The sequence below is a fragment of the Emydura macquarii genome, unplaced genomic scaffold (assembly GCF_026122565.2).
Source record: "Emydura macquarii macquarii isolate MOO-44397 ecotype Brisbane River unplaced genomic scaffold, CSIRO-AGI_Emac_v2 contig_1876, whole genome shotgun sequence".
Lineage (NCBI taxonomy): Eukaryota > Metazoa > Chordata > Testudines > Chelidae > Emydura > Emydura macquarii.
The window spans coordinates 24012837-24034230 of NW_027132013.1; the positions used below are offsets into that span (position 1 = coordinate 24012837).

At 43.4% G+C, this 21394-nt stretch overlaps 1 protein-coding gene across 1 annotated transcript in view; it reads left to right on the plus strand.

Annotated features, from left to right (window-relative positions):
* The window catches only part of INO80 (INO80 complex ATPase subunit), a 131106-nt gene extending 110891 nt beyond the window's left edge, over positions 1-20215 (plus strand). Inside the window, exons 30-36 of the mRNA XM_067557961.1 lie at positions 745-903; positions 7772-7874; positions 8469-8557; positions 9444-9599; positions 16123-16282; positions 17100-17315; positions 18112-20215. Of these exons, the coding sequence (XP_067414062.1) occupies positions 745-903; positions 7772-7874; positions 8469-8557; positions 9444-9599; positions 16123-16282; positions 17100-17315; positions 18112-18329 (1101 nt within the window). The 3' untranslated portion in view covers positions 18330-20215. The remainder of the gene's footprint in view (positions 1-744; positions 904-7771; positions 7875-8468; positions 8558-9443; positions 9600-16122; positions 16283-17099; positions 17316-18111) is intronic.
* The last annotated feature ends 1179 nt before the right edge of the window (positions 20216-21394 follow it).

Sequence of the window (21394 nt, forward strand, 5' to 3'; positions counted from 1 at the left end):
CACTGACCACTCAGTTGATCCAGAGAAATCGATCTGATGGCGGCGAATTTGCCATTGTCAGTGTAGCCGTAGCCTGAGGAAAAATAGGAGAGCTTCTGCAGTCTTCCATAAGCAACCTTAGTTCTGGGTTTCCTTAACTTTTGGAATGCTTCATTTTTCAATCTTAATGTTCTTTTAATTTCTGTTTTTGTATGGTATATGTATGCAAAGTATCTTGGAATCCTTTGGGAAAAAAACATAATATAAATATAAGGTGACAGTATTTCTGTGATAGGAGCACCAAAAGATAATTTTTCAGATTTGTGAGAAGAAATTGTTTTTGTACAAAGACCTTTTTCATGAAATGCTCACTTAGAATGAAGTTTTGCAAGCAAATCACACAGCCTCTAAAAATGGGTTTATAATGTAAATGGTCCCAGACTACTCTTACTTTTTGCATTGCTATAATAAACTATAGATTCTGTTCATCCAAGCAAAATATGTCAAGATAGATAGAACTTCCTCATTTGTTTCATAAGATTCCAAACACTAATGGTAACTAGCAGTATGGAAGCACCTGAAGTGCAGTGCAGAGGATTTTACAATCCTGTACCATGGAAGGCTGTGTGGGACTTTAGTCTGCAGTTGGCAAATATAGCAAAGTTCCCACTGTGACAGGTTATTTTCTTTTTTCAATGCATACATTTAAATGCAAAGTGTTCGTCATTTTAACCATGTCTGTGCTTCTCTGATGTTCCTATGCAGGTAATTTTTTACGACAGTGACTGGAACCCAACAGTGGACCAGCAGGCCATGGATCGGGCACACAGACTGGGTCAGACGAAACAAGTCACTGTATACAGGTTGATTTGTAAAGGCACCATTGAGGAGCGCATCTTGCAGAGGGCTAAAGAGAAGAGTGAGGTAAGAATGAAGAAGCCATCTGGAACAAGAGCGGGATAGAATGGGTAACAGAGAGCTCAACTATGGAATTTCTCTAAGAAGTAGAATACTCTCTTCAGAGAGACAGACCCAAATGGGTATCTCTGTGCTAAAGGAAAAAAAATAGTATCCATATTACAACGGTAGTGTAGCTGCATTGTGTAGTGTGGACAGAGCCCAAATGTTTTTATCACCATATCATGAAAACTGGTTCTTGTTGAAAATGCTGGAGCCCTGTTCAAATTAAAGCTTACACTGTTGCTAGTCTATGGGTTCCAGTTTTTCTTCGTCAGATGCAGAGATAGAATGATCATTCTGACGAAGTGAGCTGAGTCTCATGAAAGCTTATGCCTACAAAAATTAAATTTGTTAGTCTTTAAAGTGCCACAGAACTCTCGTTGAAAAAACATGGCGCACCCACTACTAAATTCTACAAAACTAAACCAGTGTGCCTGAAATTTCAAATATGTGATGTTATACTTTGGTAACATTTTTCTCGGAAAGTTTTGAAGAAAACCAGACAGGGTGTATTTGAGATATGAAGGTTCACAAAACTGCTCAGCATCTTGTAGAATCAAGCAGTAAATGCTTTAAAACCTTAAGTGTCTCAATACTTTCAAGGAGAACATCTATACTTGCATAAATTGGATGCATAATTCACCACTGTTAGAGGTAGCACCATTGGAATCTGTATTGTAGACAGGGCTTAGGAATTTTATCTTTCCTCTGTATCAGGTTTTGACTACATTAGAGCCTTCAATCAATTGTGCTTTGGTTGTTTGGTTGTATTGCAGCAATAGAAGCACCACTAACAGAGTTGCATCCACATTACCCTGTCCCTGAATCAGTGTGTTTTGCCCTTGCATGCAGATTAGGGCTGCCTGAGTGGGTCGGGAGGCGGTTGTCGTCATTGACAGTTGACAGATACTCCTGATCTTTTTACACTGTAGCATCCACAGTTGTTACACCAGTGATGACTTGTGCATCTTATTTTTGTCAATGTAGAGCCACCCAGAGAGGTTAAGGGACTTGGTCATGTCCACATATTGAATTGTTGTCAGATTAGGGTTTAGAACCTACACCCCCATAAACCCTAAACCAACGGTTCCCAATATGGGGGGGGGCAGGACCCCCTTCGGTTCCAAAGATTACAGGGGGTCCATGAGGCTTCAGTAACATCGAGGTCATATAGCTCCCCAAGCTGTGCTGGCCAGATCAAAGTAGCAGCCCCCAACTCCACTCCAGCCAAAGCGAAGGAGCAGCCAGCCCCAGCCCCAGCCCCACACTGGCTGGTAGGCTGGGTGGAGAGGAGCAGCCCCAGCCAACCCGCCAGAGCCCAGCTCCATTACTCAGTCCATGAGGGATGGGAAGAGGCGGGGCCACATGGGGCGTGCAGTGGTGGCCGCGACAGGGTAGGCTTAGCTTCTTACTCAGGTAAGAGTATTTATTATTATGTAATTTAGTGTTGTTGTTATCATTATATGTGTTTATAGGAGTTATATGTGCTTATGGCTGGTGGGGGGACAGGTGGGGGGCATGTGTTTTACCTAGTGTTATCTAGTGGGGCCTTCACTCAAAAAGATTGGGAGCCACTGGAAACCACACAGCCTCCCACATAAGTCACTTGAAAAATATGGGTAGTAATACTTACCTACTGTGACCCTTATGTGCTTAAGGTAGCCCAACTGAAAATGCCAAGGTCAGGGCAGACTGCAAAGAGGAGAGCAGATCTCCCAAAACTGGTGGCTAACAATGAAAATGGGTTCACCAACCAGTCACAAACAATGCTCCCAATTCCCCACACTGGTTTTCAAGAAGCTAAAACAAGAAGTTACAAAGCCCCCTTTATTGCATTTCAGTCTCTGACCCCCAATTAGCAATTAGGTCCAGTGTCAGCCACATTACCAGATCAGTACTGGTTTAGATCTTTACCCAAAATACCATGCTATCCTTTAGGATCTAAAATTAAAGGCTTATTATAAAAGAAAAGGAACAAACATGAAGAGAGATGTATGTATCTGATTGTTTTGATTGTTTAAGTCCATGTATCAGGTTCTTAGCAGTAAAGATTTGCTGACTTGTAAAGTTCCTCTAGAGTACATCCAGTATCTGGATGGGTCTGTCAGTCCTTTGTTTCAAAGCTTCAATTGTAGAGAAGTTGCTCTAGAGGTAAGAAGCAGGAATGAAGACAAAATGTAGATGATGCAGATCCCTTTTATATTCTTTGCCATATAGCTTGTCCCAAACATAGCTCACAGCACATGGACATGGAAAAGCTGGAGATCCTGGCTACAGGCATGTCCCTACATTTCCTGCTAACTCATAGGCATAGCCCCGGTTTCTCTCCTGGAGCCATTGTATAGCTGATTGCCCTTGATAGGCCATTGAGCAAGCTGGATAGTGCTGATGCTAAACTGTCTGGGGGTGTCACCCAGTATCACAGCACAAGTTCTAGATACACATGTATCTCATCATAACTTGCAATACATAGATGATACATATATATAAACAAGATGATCATACTTAGCAAATCATAATTTTTCTACGGATACCTTACATGGCATATCTTGTAAGATTCATTGCAATTTTGTCATATTGGTATTAATAATATTATAAATGGTCTTTTATATTTCATACAGCATCACACCTACTTCACAAGGGAGGCTGATGATTATTAATTAATGTTTGTTCAGCACTCTATTAATTCTGTTAGAATCATAGGAATGTATGGCTGGAAGGAACTTGGAGAGTTCATCTAGTCCATCCCCCTCCGCCCCCAATGCAGGACCAAGTATACCTAGATCATCCCTGATAGGTGTTTGTCTGACTTGTTCTTAAAAACCTCCAGTGACAGGGATTTCACAATCTTCATTGGTAATCTGTCTGTATAACTATAACTTATATAACTAGGTATAACTTTCCTTATAATTAGAAAAAACAACAAGAGTCCTATAGCACCTTACAGACTAACAAATTCCTGTGGGCATAAGCTTTCATGGGCTGCAACCCACTTCATCATATGCATGAAATGGAAATCACAGATCGGAGGTGTGTATATATATATACATCCAAGGGTAAGAAACAACAATAGGGAGGGCAAGTGCTAACAAAGTCAATTCTGTTAGAGTAGATAAGGCCTATTCACAACCATTGATTAGAAAGTGAGAATGTGTGAACAGTGACAATTTCTTCTTGTAATGAGAGAACCATTCCAAGTCCCTGTTCAGACCCAGTCTGATTGTGTCAAGTTTGCATATGACTTCCAGCTCTGCAGTTTCTCGCTGAAGTCTGTTTTTGAAGTTTTTTTGTAGAAGTATGCAACTTTCAAGTCAGCTACAGAGTGTCCTTGGAAATTAAAGTGCTCTCCTACTGGTTTATGGATGTTACCATTTTTTATGTCTGATTTGTGTCCATTTATTCTTTTGCGTAGTGACAGTCTGGTTTGGCCAATGTACATGGCAGAGGGACATTGCTGGCACATGATGGCATATATTACATTAGTAGATGTGCAGGTGAATGAGCTCCTTATGGTGTGGCTGATGTGATTAGGACCTGTGATGGTGTCACTAGAGTCGATATGTGGGCAGAGCTGGCAATGGGGTTTGTTGCAGGGGTATGTTCGTGGGTTAGTGTTCTTCTTGTATGGTGTATGGTTGCTGGTAATATTTGCTTCAGGTTGTGGGGGCTGTCTGTAAGCAAGGATAGGTCTGCCTCCCACAGCTTGAGCAAGTGAGGGATCATCTGCTAGGATAGGTTGTAGATCCTTAATGATGTGCTGGAGAGATTTTAGCTGGGGGCTGTAGGTGATGGCCAGTGGTGTTCTGTTGTTTTCTTTGTTGGGTCTGTCCTGTAGTAGGTGACTTCTGGGTACCCGTCTGGCTCTGTCAATTTGTTTCTTCACCTCTCCAGGTGGGTATTGTAGTTTTAAGAATGTTTTATGGAGATCCTGTAGGTGTTTGTCTCTGTCTGAGGGATCGGAGCAAATCCAGTTGTATCTGAGGGCTTGGTTGTAGACAATGGATCGTGTAATGTGTCCAGGGTGGAAACTGGAGACATGAAGGTATGTATTGCAGTCAGTTGGTTTTCGGTATAGGGTGGTATTAATGTGACCATCCTTATTTGTATTGTAGTGTCCAGGAAGTGGGTTTCTTGTGTGGACTGGTCCAGACTGAGGTTGATGGTGGGGTGGAAATTTATTGAAATCCTGGTGGAATTCTTCAAGGGACTCTTTTTCCCGTGGGCCCAGATGATGAAAATGTCATCAGTGTAGCATAGGTAAAGGAGAGGTGCTTGGGGACAAGTTTCGAGGAAGCCATGTTCTATGTCAGCCATAAAAATGTTGGCATACTGTGGGGCTATGCGGGTGCCCATAGCTATGCCACTGACTTGAAGCTATAGATTATCTCCAAATCTGAAGTATTTGTGGGTAAGGACAAAGTCACAAAGTTCAACTACCAGATGTGCCATATCATCATCAGGGAAAATGTTACTGTTGGCTTGTAGTCCATCTTTGTGTGCAATGATGGTGTAGAGAGCTTCTACATCCGTAGTGGCTAGGGTGGTGTTTTCTGGGAGATCACCGATGGATTGTAGTTTTCTCAGGAAGTCAGTGGTATCATGAAGATAGCTAGGAGTGCTGGTGGCATAGGGCCTGAGGAGAGAGTCCACATAGCCTGACAGTCCTGCTGTGAGAGTGCCAATGCCTGAGATGATGGGGCATCCAGGATTCCCAGATTTGTGGATCTTGGGTAACAGATAGGATAACCCTGGTTAGGTTTCAGGGGGTGTGTCTGTGTAGATTTGTTCCTCTGTTTCTTTAGGGAGGTTCTTAAGTAGATGTAGTTTCTTTTGGTATTCCTCAGTGGGATCGGACAGTAGTGGCTTGTAGAGTGTGGTGTTGGAGAGTTGTCTGGCAGCCTCCTGTTTGTAATCCGACCTATTCATGATGACTATGGCACCTCCTTTGTCAGCCTCTTTGATTATAATGTCAGTTATTATTGAGGCTGTGGATGGCATTGCGTTCTGCACAGCTGAGGTTATGGGGCAAGCAATGTTGCTTGTCTACAATCTCTGCTTGTGCACGTCGGAGGAAACACTCTATGTAAAAGTCTAGTCTGTTGTTTGGACTGTCAGGAGGAGTCCATGCAGAATTCTTCTTCTTGTAGAATTGGTAGGAAGGTATCTATGGGTTAGTGTGTTGTTCAGTGTGGTGGAAATATTCCTTGAGTCTGAGACAGCAAAAGTAGGATTCCAGGTCATCACAGAATTGTATCGTGTGTGGGGGGCAGAATGAGAGTCCCCGAGACAACCCAACAGAAGAGTCTTTCTTAAGTGTATAGCTGGATAGATTTACAATATTGTTGGGTGAATCAAGGATATCACAGTCATGGTCTCTGGTGGCATATAGGAGTTTAGATAGTTTAGAGTCCTTTTTCCTCTGTAGAGAAGCAAAGTGAGTATTGTAAATAGCCCCTCTTATTTTTGTAAAGATCAACCACATGGCAGTTTCTGTGGAACTTTGGCTTTTCATGAGATTATCCAGCACTGAGAGTTCCTTCTTGATCTTCTCCTGTTTTCTGTATGGAATGCTGATCAGGTGGTTCTATAGGTTTTTTTTGTGTGTGACACAATCTCTCACCATAGTCTGTATAATATGTCGATCATAAGGGATTTTTCACTTTTAGTCCATTTGGTATGATGTCCATTTGTTTGCACTTGGAGAGGAAGATAATGTCTGTCTGTATCTGTGCGAGTTTTTTCATGAAGTTGGTAGATTTAGATTTATAATTAGAAAGTTTTTCCTATATCCAGCCTAAATCTCCCTTGCTGCAGATTAAGTAGTATATTTCTTGTCTGACCTTTGGTGGACATGGAGAACAATTGTTCACTGTCCTCTTTATAACAGCCTCTTACATATTTGAAGATTATGTCCTCCCACAGCCTTTTCTTCTCTAGACTCAATATGTCCAGTTTTTAATCTTTTCTCAGAGGCCAAGTTTTCTAAACCTTTTACCACTTTCATTGTTCTCCTCTGGACCCTCTTCAACTTGTCCACATCCTTCTTAAAGTGTGGTGCCCAAAACTGGACACACTACTCCAGGCAAGACATCTCCAGGGCTGAGTAGAGCAGAATAATTACTTCCCATGTTTTATGTAAGACACTCCCATTAATAAATCCCAGAGTGATATTTCTTTTTTGCAACTGCATCACATTGTTGGCTCATATTCAATTTATGAGCACTTTAACCCTCTTTTTCTGCAGTACTACTGCTTAGCTAGTTATTCCCCATTTTGTATTTGTACATTTGATTTTTCCTTCCTAAGTGTAATATTTTGCACTCGTCTTCATTAAATTTCATCTTGTTGATTTCAGTCCAGTTCATCAAGATTACTTTGAATTTTAATCTTGTCTTCCCAAAGTATTTGCAGCTCCCTCCCGGCTTGGTATCATCTGCACATTTTATAAGCGTACTGTCAGCTCCATTTTTCAAGTCATGAATGAAAATATTGAATAGTATTGAACCCATAACAGACCCCTGTGGAACCCCACTAGATATGTTCTCCCTGTTTGGCAGTGAACCATTGATAACTACTCTTTGAGCACCGTGTTTCTGTTAATCGTTGTTCATTATTTACTGGATGCTGCTTTGAAGGAACAAACATCCTTCATTCTAGCTCTATCTAATCTGTTTTAATTATTGTACTGTTAATAAGAGCATCTTGTTAAATTCTGCAGCTGGGTTTATCAGAATAGAATAGCCCTCTTAACTAGCACCTTTTCATGTTTGGTATTTAGTAAAGAGAAAAGAAATGTCTCATGGTTTCTCTGTTATATTTCCTTTTCTTTTAGATCCAGCGGATGGTGATTTCAGGTGGCAATTTCAAACCAGACACCTTGAAACCCAAAGAAGTGGTCAGCCTTCTACTGGATGATGAGGAACTTGAAAAGAAATGTATGTTTAGTGTACATTGCCATGTTCTTTCTCTGTCCTGTGCTTCACTGGTTTAGAAATCTTTCCTCACAACCCCTACAAACACACGCACTGTAAATAACCCCTTCTGTTTCCTGGCTTATTTTGTATCACTAGCTGTTAGTACCAGGCTGGTTTCGTATCACTATTGAGTGAAATGGGTTAGAGATATATGATGGTGTGGTATAAAGATTTTGCCGGCACTTGTTTAGGATCACTACATTATACATGAGTGACAAAGTTTTGGCAGACTTACGCAGGTCATTCCAAATAAATGCTAATAAGAACTTTATATTTCATCACACATTTGGATGTACAATATATATGCACATTTTGATACCACTCGAGAAGAATTTCCCAATAAGGCTTTTACTTTTCTGATTTCAGGGAGTTTGAATCTAGTATTGTTCTTTAGGGACTTTCAATATGTTGGTGTAATATTGCTGGGTTTTATCCAGGGTTTTTTCTAGAATCTGAGTCTTTTGTGAGATGAAGAATATTTATAGATGGATAGGAAATAGCTTTGAGAAACTGTGATTCTTACATTACACTTTTGCTACCTTTGTTTCCTGACAGTGCGTCAGCGTCAGGAGGAGAAGCGGCAGCAGGAGGAGACGAATCGTGTGAAAGAGCGTAAACGAAAGAGGGAGAAATATGCTGAAAAGGTAGTTGGATGCAAGGATTATGGTGGGAAAGAGTCTGAAAGGCTTTAAGCAGGTGTTCTCGCACTTTTACATAGTGTAGGCCAAGTTTTAATACAAAGATTGTCTTATGGACATCCTCTTCTCCTGTTCTCTATTGTGTAACAGCCCTCTGGTAACTTCAGTAATTGCTTACGTAGAAAAATAATATTGTGAAAATATTTAATGTATCTATATCTGTCTTTTTATGCAACTTGCATCTTGGAAATAAGGAAGCTGTATGCATTTATACAGCTCTGAACCACCAGTGATCCTCAGAGCAATTTGAAACCCCCTGCTTTATAGAACTAAGTGGCATAATACTTTTCTGTTTTCATAAACCAGGGGCTTCCTGATGCTGTCATCTTATCAGATTTTGTTCTGGGAGGGTAAAAATGTAACGTAAATTCTGTACCGGTAAAATCTGGCTATCTGAATGGTTTAATGAGAGGGGAAACGGAAATTTGTAAAATGAGAATTTCATTTTCTGGCTATTTGATTATCTAAATTCCATTATCTTAAATTCAGACTGTTCAAATCCAGAGTTTAAAAGAAAGCATTTCATGCTCATTTAAAAAAAAAATGGAAATCAGAATCCTCTAACTCTTCAATAGCAGAAAAGCTGATACCCCATTCAAGCCATTAAAAAAAAAAAAAAAAACTTACTAGATCTTGTCCAGGAGCTCCTGATGCATCTGGTGCTATGTCCTCCAAAAAAAAAAAAAAAACCCATTCTTATTGGTAAATGCCATGCAGGGCCTTTATCTTGTTCTATTGCACTGGATGGTGGTCTTCCACTTTACTTGCCCCTTTTTTTTCCTCCTTAATGTGTTTTCAGTCCCTGTATTACCAGTTTGTTTTGTTTATACAGAAGAAAAAGGAAGATGAATTGGATGGCAAGAGAAGGAAAGAGGGCATGAACCTGGTGATCCCATTTGTTCACTCTGCTGATAACTCCAACCTTTCCGCTGATGGGGATGACTCATTCATTAGCGTAGACTCTGCCATGCCTAGCCCCTTCAGTGAGGTGAGACTCTCTGTAAACCATCTCCCTTATCACCCGTCCACCTGTCTCTTCCCTCTAGCTAGAGTGGAACCCTTGTATTATTAGGGAACATGAAATGTTTTAACTCTATGGATCAATATTAGGTTAAAACAAGTCTATCTAAAATGTAGCAGCTAAAATAATTTTCCCCTTCTGCTGCTCTGATGATGTCACCTCAAACCTCATCATTGTCTCTCTTTCTCTGATTTTTTTCTCTCTTTCTACATCAGGGGTTCTCAAACTTGCTGGGACCCCTTTTGAAAATATTTCAAGCTGTGACAATCCCTCCACCCCCAAAGTGATGATCAGCCCCTCATGCCACGCTACCCTTACCGGCATGTGCAGGGCCTGACAGCTCGCAGCCTCTGCCAGTTTGAGAACCCCTGTTCTACATTAAGTTCAAGGCCTCTCTTTATCTTCAGACTGTGAATAGCTCCATTTCTGCCTGCAGTTTCTTCCTACTCTCCTTTTCCTTTATGTTCTCTTCACATTTGTGACTTTGTGCCTTTTTTCTTATCACCACTTCCCAAGCCTGGAACAGTCTCTCTCTTTTTGTGAACCAAGCAAATCTCTTCCTTCAAATACCTTCTGAAAGCGCAATTCTTCTTCAAGTCTTTCCTCATGTCCATTCCAAATAGGAGTGTGCGCACAGCGTGCACAGTCACGGAAGGTTTTTCCCTTAGTGGTATCCATAGGGTGAGCTCAGGTGCCCCCTGGAGTTGTGCCTAGAGACACTTGGGACTGACATTCATCACCAGCACCGAGGGCCTCTTCACGTGGAGAGACACGGCACCGCTCACAATCCCCAGTCCTGAGTAAGAAGCAGAGAAAGATAGACAGGACACTTGCTGATGCCAAAAACATCTGGGCATAAAGGCTTGAGCAGAGTGCAACCCACCTCAGGCATGGTACCATCAACTCAGACTCCTCAGTGGGAGTCCATCGAGTCTGGTGCCCTTGGTGTCTCCACCCAGGGAGAGCTGTGAGGAGGATTTGCAGCTCCCCTCCATGCCAGAGACCTCTGAGACAGCAAGAGACCTCATAGAGAGCACAGCACTGACATCCCCTCCTAGGCAAGCCCAAGATCCCAGACCACTAGTATCAAAAAAGCTCCCGGTACTGTCTAGGGTAAGTCAGCCATGATGCTGTAGCCCCCCTTCCCACGGTGCCACTCCCTGGCATAGTCCAGCACCACACTGCCTTGGTCCCCTAGGTGTGAACAGTATACCTTCAACTCTGAGGCAGAGTTGTACAGTTCAAAAAGAAGCCGGCACTGATCGGGGAGATGGCATCAGAAGGTTGAGACGGCACAACCCATCTCCATGCCTTGGCCTCCCCAATGGCAGATTCCAGCTCAGTGGCCATTCTGGCCCCTGTGGGAATTCCACTAGGTGCAGGGATCACACTCCGGACGGTCGCTTTCTCTTGTTTCCTAGAGCAGACCCCACCCAACTCATGCAGTTGGGGAAATACCGAGTCCGGCACCAAGCAGGACTTCAACCCAGGCACTGAATACAAGGAGCGGTTACCACAGGACCCCTTGGGTGCAGAAGGGTAAGAACAGGGCACAGTGGCCACCAGAGCCGCTTCTTCATCGTCACTGGATGAAGCAGTGGCACGTGCAGCAGCTGTGCCTACTATGGATGATATCAGGGCTCACCAGGAGCTGTTGCTCAGGGTGTCACGAAACATGGGGCTCTGAATAGAGGAAGTTTCTGAGAGTTCAGACTCCATGGTTGACATTGTAGTACCTGCAGGTCCCTCTGGAGTCACTTTGCCATTAATAAAGATCATCCACAATACTACAAGGTCGCTATGGCAAACTCCAGCCTCTGCCTCACACGGCAACAGAGGTGGAGAGAAAGTACTTCATGCCCTCCAAAGACCATGAATTCCTTTGCACTCATCCTCCATGAGGATTGCTTGTAGAGGTGGCAGCTAATGAGTGTGATAAGCAGGGCCCCATGCCAAAGGCTAAAGATGCAAAGAAATTCTACCTTTTTTGGTAGAAAAGTGTACTCTACCAGGGGCTCCAACTCTGCATCGCAAACCAGCAAGCAATCCTAAGTAGATATGCTTTTAACTCTTGGGGGTCCCTGTCCAAGTTTGCTGAGCCAATACCACCAGACTCCAAACTGGAATTCAGAGCCCTAGTAGAGGAAGATAGGCTGTGGCAAAGTCTTCACTCCAGGCAGCTCTCGATGTTGCAGACACAGCAGCCGTGTACCGTGTCATCTGGTGTAGCTATCCAAAGGAGTTTCTGGCTACAAGTCCTGAGCCTCCCTAACAAGGTTCAACAAACTATTCAGGATCTCCACTGTGAGGGATCAGCGCTATTCTCTCAATAAACTGATTCCAAACTTCACACCCTCAAAAACTCTCAGGCTACCTTGAAATCTCTGGGCCTTCATACTTCGACACCACAAAGGAGACACTTCAAACCTCAGCCCCTCCTTGCTTTTACCAGTCCAGACAGGACTATAACTGAAAAAGGGGCAGGAATTAAAGGAGAAGCCTTCTCAGCCTTCTTCCAGTCAGGGGTCTGGACCTGCGAGACAATTCTCTGGCTTCAGACAAAACTTTTGAGAGTGCGTCCGAGGATGGTGCATCAATTTGAGACTCAGATCCACCACCCCTTTTATTTTCAGACCACCTGTCCCATTTCTACCATTCATGCGCCCACATCATGTCAGACCACTGCGTACTACACTTGGTAGAACTGGAATACTCGCTCCAATTTTCTTCCCTCCTTCCTACCCAGCCCTCATCTTCCCCATCCCTCTTAAGGGAACCCTCTCATGAGTAACTTCATATACAAGAGGGGCAAACACTCATAAGAATAGGAGCTGTGGAAAAGGTTCCTTGGAAACTAAAGGGCAAGAGGTTTTATTCCTGATTTTTCCTAATCTCGAAAGCCAAAGGTGAGCTCAAGGCCATCCTGGACCTTCGAAACCTCAGAAAAATTCATGAAGAAGCTGAGATTCCACATGATCTCTCTGGCCTCCATTATTCCCTCTCTGGATCCGGGGAATTGGTATGCCACCCTCGACTTGAAGGATACTTTCACGTGGCCATCTTCCCAAGTCACAGGAGATTCCTCCACTTCGTAGTCAATCAGACCCACTATCAGTTTAGGGTTCTACCTTTCGGCCTATCTGCAGCCCCTCATGTATTCATCAAGTGTATGGCAGTAGTTGCCACATTCTTCAGGAAGCAGAAGGTACAAATCTATCCAACTGGCTAGTCAAGGGACACACCAGGACGCAGATGTAAACCTGATAAGGTCAACTTTCGACAGATATGGGCTTTTGGTCAATGAGCAGAAGTAGACTCTCACCCACTCAGAGGATAGAATTAATTGGGGCAGTGCTACTTTCGAGTCAGGCCAGGGTATTCCTCCTGGAATCTCGTTTCCTGTCCCTATGAGTCATCATAGAGGACTTAAAACACTACCCACCACCATGGCTCGAAATTGCCTGAAGCTGTTGGGGCACATGGCAGCATGCACATACATGGTGCAGCATGCAAGATTACACCTCAGGCCACTTCAAGCATGGCTAGCCTTCGTGTACCATCCGGCTTGTGACCACATAGACAGAGTAGTTTCAATCCCCTCCTCGGTGATCAAAACCTTAGATTGGTGGCTCAGCCCTTGCACACTATGTGCACAACTGCCATTCTCCGCACCTCTCCCCTCACCGTTCCTAGTTATGGACGCCTCAATGATGGGCTGGGGATCTTTGGTCTCACGCAGAACTTTTATTCCACATCAACGTAAGAGAACTAGGAGCAGTATATGCCTGCCCTGTCAGGACTTCCAAGTCCACCTGGAGGGCAAGTGTGTATTAGTCATGACAAGACAATACAACAGTTATGTTTTATATAAACTGACAGGGTGGGGCATGCTCTCCCCTGTGCCAGGAAGCCCTCAGATTATGGGATTTTTGCATCGTTCAGTCAGTACACTGGGAGGTATCCTACCTTCCCTTAACTCAGAACAAGTTGGCAGACAACCTCAGTATATCCTTTCTCAGTCACAAGTGGTCTGTTTGCCCAGGTATGGAAAGCAGTATCTTCCAACAATGGGGAGTTCCCCGCATAGACTTCTTTGCAACAAGGCTCAAAAGGAAGTGCCTGCAGTTCTGCTTCTTCCAGAATCACAATCCGGGCTCAGTTGTGGATGTGTTTCTCATCCGGTGGACAGGTCAGCAGTTCTACGCGTTCTCACCTACTCTGCTCATTCATAAGGTTCTGCTGAATATCAGGAAGGAAGGATCCTCCATGATTCCAATAGCCCCAGCCTGGCCATGTCAACACTGGTACACCATGCTTCCCAACCTCTCAGTGGAAGCGCCAATCATGCTGCCTCTAGTTCTAGACTTTATCACCCAGGACCATGGCAGCCTTCGCACTCCAACCTTGAGTCTCTTCACCTCACAGCGTGGAAGCTGCATGGCTGAACCCTCTGGATTAGCATGCTCAGAACTAATTAGAGAAGCACCAGGAAACCTTCCACAGGGGCCATTTACCTAACTAAGTGGAAGAGATTTTTGATGTGGGCAGCTCAGAAGGGCATCCCTCCTATGCTGTCATCTATCCTGAACTATTTGTTACATCTGAAGCTACAGGGTCTGTTAGTGTCGTCAATTAAGATCCACCTGGCTGCCATCTTAGCATTTCATCCAGGGGTTGCAGGCCATTTGATCTTCACTAACCCCATTGTTGGGCATTTCCTTAAGGGCCAAGACAGGCTAAATCCTCAAACATGTCCATCAGTTCCCCAATGGGATCTTAATCTTGTGGTGTCAAGACTGATGGGACTGCCATTTGAGCCCCTAGCGTCATGGTTGCTCCTCTATCTATGTATGTATGTAGCTTTTCTGGTGGCCATAACTTTGGCTAGGGTGTCTGAGCTTAGGGCTCTCATGTCGGAGCCTCCTTACATGATTTTCTTCAAGGACAAGGTTCAACTTCGCCTTCACCCAGCCTTCCTTCTGGAGGTGGTTTCCCAATTCCACAAAAACAAGCACATATTCCTCCCAGTCTTCTATTCGAAATCACACGCCAACAGTTGGGAGCAGAGTCTACATTCTCTGGGTGTCAGGCGGGCCTTGGCCCTTTTATATCGAAAGGAGAAAACGACTCAGGAAGACACAGCTTTTCTTAGCAATAGCAGATAGAATGAGAGGCCTCCCTGTTTCTTTTCAAAGGATTTCTTCACGGATCACATCTTGTATTTGGACGTGTTACAACTTCGCATAGGTGCCTGCCCCAGTGTTGATGGCTCATTCCACAAGGGTGCAGGCGTCCTCAGCAGCATTCCTGGCCCATGTCCCAATTCAAGATATTTGTAGAGCAGCAACATGATTATTTGTTCACATCTTCATTGCACACTACACTATTACACAGCATGCCAGAGATGCTGCTGCTTTTGGCAGAGCTGTACTACAATCCGCAGGGCTTTGAACCCCTCCCCCATTGACCAGCTTGGGAGTCACCTACTTGGAATCGACATGAGCAAGCATTTGAAGAAGAAATAACGGTTACTAACCTTCAGTAACTGTTGTTGTTTGTGGTGTGTTGCTCATGTCCATTCCAAGACCCACCCGCCTACCCCTCTGTCTGAGTCAGCCAGCAAGAAGGAACTGAAGAGGCGGGGGGTCAGTAGGGTCCTATGTACAGCACCATGAGAATGTGACTCTAGGGGCACCAGAGCTGACCCTATGGATACCACTAGGGGAAAAAACCTTCCAGTGATTGTGACTGTGCATGCAGTGCATGCACACCTACGTGGACATAAGCAACACATCTCGAAGAACAACAGTTACAGAAAGTTAGTAACCATTTTTTTTTCTTTGTGTAATCATTCATTACTAATCTCTCCTAGAGCTCTTTCTTCTCCCTCGTGCTTCTGATCCTTAATTTTTGTGTTTTCTAATTTAAACTGTACATAACTCACAGCACAAATCTTGTCATCTTTTATGTTTTTAAAGAGCCATTTTCTTCTATAGCACTAAATACATATTGTTTCTGTACCAAGTTTAGTTAATTAAGATCCTTCACTCATTGGTAAAGATTTTGATTAGCGGGAATGGTTGAGCAGAGAACAGGATTCTCAACCTTTCACCTCCTGAAGTGGGTGCTCTCCTGACAATAATCTGTATGGGAATCAACAAGGTTGAAAGAGAAAAGAAGGGCTCTCTCTGGATCTCAGCAAAATCCCTGAATATTCCATTTTTAAATTTAGCACATATTTTAGTTCAGAGTTGAAATTAAAGTGAGATGGAAAGAGAATTTAAATCTGCACTGCGTGTAAGTAGAGGATGTGGTGTGGTGAGACACATCATGTTTCCTGTCTTGCAGTGAGAGAGAGACTGGGCTGGTTGCTGTTTAATTGCCTCTGAGTAAAATGTTCTTTAACCTAGCTGCACTTTTTCTGAAGTTCCTAGTATGTTTTTACCCTTCCTGTAAACAAGCTGATGGGTTTTGCCTCCATGCTGTCTAGATCTCCATCAGCAGCGAATTGCATATGGAGTCTATCCCTCCTGATGAAAGTAGTAGTGACATGCTGGTGATCGTGGATGATCCAGCCTCTTCAGCACCACAGTCGAGGGCCACAAACTCGCCTGCCTCCATCACTGGCTCAGTCTCAGATACCATGAATGGTCAGTACTCTTCCTGTAACCCACTACTTAGGAGTAGTCAAGCCTAGACTTTGTGTATCTACATAGTATAGCACGTTTTACCCCACCTTACACCTGCCTTGTAGGATTTGGTGAGGGGTGAAAAGGTCTAAGAAGAAGAGTTCCTTCCCACTATTAATTTGTTTCAGCTTTGGCAGGTAATATCTACTGATGTATTCAATCATCCATCACCATGCTTTATTTACCATTCCCAGGCTATTTAATAAAAGTGTTTTTTGCTCCTGTGATGCAAAGGTCCGTTCCCCTTTTTGCAATGTGTAAGTATCAGCAAAGTTCACGGCTGTTACAAGACAGCTGTCTGAAGTAGAATCATCTATAGGACCATGCACTTATATGTCTAAGCTTTCCCCTGAGCTCACCATGGAGCCCAGAGACAGGTTCTGTATTGCCTCCTTCATATTGTATGATTGAACCACATGTACTTGCATGACATTAGCTACCATAATTCTAGATTCTAAAATAATTATACTCCTAGTTTTTGATGGATTTCTTTAGAGGTAGCAAATGGACTACCTTTCCCCAGATAAGAGCGTTTTCATCCTTCTCCTCTGCATGTTGGGGTGGGGCTCCCTGTCATGACAGCTGATTGGAGTTAGTGAGGTCTGACTAATGAGAGGCAATTGAGGAAGAAAACCTGTTTGTTTTTCCCTGGGGGTTGATGGCTTACTTACTAGCAGGCTGATGTAGAGGTCAGGTATGTATGAAGTTGTATTTAGCTCATGAGTCACCTTGTGTATTACAGCAACTAATATTTTCATCTCCTCCTTTGTTGTTTAAGGAATTTCAATCCAAGATACGCCTGTCACAGGGAGAGGTAATTCAGGTAGAAGTCGGGGTCGCCCTAAAGGTTCAGGCAGCGGATCCAAAGGGGCAGGGAAAGGACGGAGCCGGAAGTCTACGGCAGGAAGTGCAGCTGCAATGGCGGGTGCCAAAGCAGGAGCGGCAGCAGCCTCTGCAGCAGCATATGCAGCGTATGGGTACAATGTGTCTAAAGGTAAGGGAGGGAGACTGCGACACAGGGCAAACAAAGCCATGCTTCGATGTGAGGCTCTTCTGACAGTCTGTCAAGGAATGAACAGGAATTGTACTAAAGTATCTCTAGGACCCCACGTTCTTTCTCATCGAGATTCAGGCAGGTGGCTGTATCGAACGGTAGGTAATACGATCTCATAACATGGTGATAGCACAGCAAGTTCCACCACACCAGTCCAGGGGAAGTCAGAGATTGGAAGTACTACCTCTGGCTCCTGCCTAGGTTTTTGCTCTTATGTATTATAGATACAAGTCTCACTTGCCCCTTGGATTACGTAGCGCTTGATGCATTTCCTTTCTCACACATTCTCAATGAAATGGGATATTGTTCAGTCAGATTGGACAGTGCTGCTTACCACTGAAACATGGCTGTTGCTGTTCTTTGCAATTGTCGTGTGGAAGCCCTGGAGCAATAGGTGTAGAGCCAGAACTCAGCTGTTTGAATTGACCTAGCTCCATTGAAGTCAGATGGAGCTACAGTGATTCACATTGGCTGAGGGCCTGGCCAAGTGGTGTGTACCAGGTGGGCTGTGGCTTCCTCTTAGATCTGTCTCCCTTACGTGATCAACAGGTTCAGACAATTCATAAGTACAGGGCAGTCAATGAAAGCAAATTGGATTAAAGAGCATGTATTAGGGGTCCGTTAATATATTCCTATAGCATAAACACAAGTTTAATTTTATGTGTTGCTATTGAGCCACAGTGTGTAAATGGTGTGTTCATGTGGAATCTGGTTCTTTTTCTTTTTCTGTTACTAGGTATGTCTGCAAGCAGCCCTCTCCAGACATCAATTATTCGGTCTGCTGGACTTGCAGACTTTGGACCTTCAAGCGCCTCTTCTCCTTTGAGTTCCCCTTTGAGCAAAGGCAACAGTGTTTGTGGGACCCCAAAAAGCTTAAACGTGACCAGCACTCTGATATCAGAAACCCCAATTCGGAAACAAAGCAAAGGAGCCCACACCTCTGGTGGGCGGTAGTAAATTTGAGCCCTGGAGCTTACCTTAACCCGTATTGGCTTTCAAAGTAGCCCACCCTGCCAGCAGAAGGCATGCAGATGAATGCATTGTTGCCATCCCACACGTGTGTGAAAAGAAAATCACTGCACAATGGGGATGGGTGGTTTACGTGAGCACTTTGATTACGTGTATCCCCAAAAATTACTTCTGCAGATTCTGCGAGGAGGATGGAATGGGAGTGGGATTAACTGAGACTGTGTTTCAGATTCGTTTTTCAATTAAGATTTACTGACACATCTTACAAGCATGCTGGGAAAGGATCCAGCTACAGCGAGAGATCATGCAGCTATTTGCATTTGTGGACACACCAATGTACTGTCTTTCCTCCTCTTTCACCTTCAGATGGAGTTCAGTTCCATTCTTATTCTAAGAAATTGGTGTCTGAACTCGGAGGGTATTCTGCAAAGTCAGAGAAGCCCTCTGCACTGAGGACTTGACAGTGGATTTGAGGGTGTGCCCATCCAAGAGAGCTGTGTGGTTGAATAGTCTGCTTTCTCTAGTGTGAATCAGTGGGGAATCTATGGATTCTATGAAGAATTATCTGAAGACCTTGATTTCAAGGCCACAGGAAAGAAATCTCACAAAGTTTTCAGGGTCTGGACTCTTGTCAGCACTATGCGTTTAAATTTGTTGTAAACATCTGGCGGTAGCTAGAGCCACAATTGAACAGAGTATGCCTCTTAAGAGTCATGTTATGTCCTTTCACGGAGAGAAAGAAGCTGCAAGTCACTGGTTTACATTTCAAAACCCAGGTCTGTTAGCATTGAGCATTCACTGTATTGGATTTCAGAATGATATTTCTCATTTTGAGCTATGCTGAGCTCTGAAAGTTATAGGAAAAGTCAGGCTTTGCTTGTCTACATTTCAAGAAGTGGGAACGTTGATGTATAGGGGGAAGAAGTTCACTGCTATCCCTCTTATTGTGCAATAGCAGAACTTGCTCATGTTGCCTTTGGGTACTGCAGCTTGCCATGCCACAAGGGGAGCAGTGGGGAACTTTACTGCAACAAGGAATGTGCCATTCTCCTTTCATTTCAACCCCTGGGAAAAAATGAAGTCCCCCATTCCAGGCACCTACACAGTATGTTCTTCCAGCATGTTTCCCATTTGTCAGTGATTACCATACACAGCAGCTTGGCTGAGTTCATTACAATGTGCAGACACTAGTAGCCAAGCCTGATAAGACTTATAGAAGCCATTAAAGAGAGCAGGCCATTCTGTCAGTGCCACTCTGTGCCCTCATTCTCTCTGATTTCTCTTTAAATGTCCTAAATGCACAAACCCTTCTATTGCCCCTTCCTTGGCTGTAAGTGTTGTCTGCATTGCACTGAGATATAGGTGGGCAGTGGGGGGAAGGAGGGGAGTTCTCCTGTCAGACACATTGAAATCAAATGGATATACTGCTGGGGCACTTTCATCCCACAAGAGAGAGAAGCAAGTTATGAGTTACAGGTCTCTGCTGTGACAGCAGGTGACGATTTTTTTTCTTCATCCCCAAACCCCTTACCTGGCATCTCACAATGCGAAGCAAGTGCTTCCTGTGGGCTCTGCCTCAAATTTGCACACCTGAAAATAGCAGAACTGAGTTTAGTTAGATTGATTTTTAAACAGATTTGTAGGGGATAATTGGGGGGGAGGTGTCACTTAAATTAAATCATGAAGACTTCCCCCTTCCCTTCAGATTCACATGTATATATGATATTTAGAAGGAATCAGAAAAATGCCAAGCCTTTTTTCTCTTTGAATGTGCTGTCTATTTTTATAATTGAACTTGTATATATGTATAAAAAGAGACACATCTTTCTTTTACTAACTGGAGACGAAAATCTTAAATAAATGCAGTGAGATAATTTTATGTAAATCAGAGTCTCTGTGGTTTGTACCTGTGTAGCCATGTGAATGGGGTGGGGTAAGGGAGTGCACATCTGTAGATGTGTAAAAGTGCATAGGCTTTGGAAATAGGAGGTTTGTGTGTTCCACTCTCTTAGCAATAGCGCACTCTAATTATTTTCACCGTTATTGTTGTCCAGTTAATTATTGGATGTGTACATTTTATGTAACTAAGCAACCTACGATGTGCAGTGCAGAGTACATGTACAGTATGCTACAGGATAGTGGATGGATTTATTACATGAAGGTCAAATTTTTGTCTGGAAAATGGTGGTTTAGTTCGACTGGTTGATTCCTTTTACGGTGCTTCAGCCCATATAGTTATTCAACTCCAATCTTCAAGTGGAGTTGTCAAGGGCTTCTTTTTATGCATTTTTTATTTTTAAACTGCTAGAAAGTTATGCCAGAGATTGAAATAATTCCATAACAGGGTAAAGAAAATAAATATCAGTATGAGCAGACCCTTGCATATAAGAGGATATTGCAGAGATTTAAGATAATTTAATCTGCAAAGGGGAAAGAGAGGATACTGGAATTGTTGTAGTCAAATTTTTTTTTAAATTCTCAGCCACCTATCAAGCTGTGTCAGGGAAGGTGATGGAAGCCTAATTGCTTGGACATTTAAAGTAGAGTGGGCAAACTCTAGAAGATCTATTGCAGGGAACAGTTGTCTGTCTGTCTTCCTCCCTTCATTGGCAGGGAGATAGACAGGATGATCTATATTAAGGCCAGATCTACACTACAGACGTATATCAGTATAACTGCATCGCTCAGAAGTGTGAAAAATCTACACCCCTGAGCCACGTAGTCATACCAACCTACCCCTGGTGTAGATAGCGCTATGTTGGCAGGATAGCTTCTTCCATCAACACAGCTTCGTCTCTCGTATAGGTGGATTAACTATGCTGATCGTAGAAGTTCTCCCGTCAACATAGGAGCATCTTCACTTAAGTGCTACAGCAGTACCAGCTGCGCCAATGGAGTGTTTTACGTGTAGACCTGCCCAAAGACTCTTCTACCTCTCACTTCTCTGAAGGATTGTACTAAAAACTGATGATTGATTTCTTTATCATTTTGTGAATGTGAGAACAAGGGTACACTTCATGAAATTAGAGATCAGCACATTTAAAAGGAAT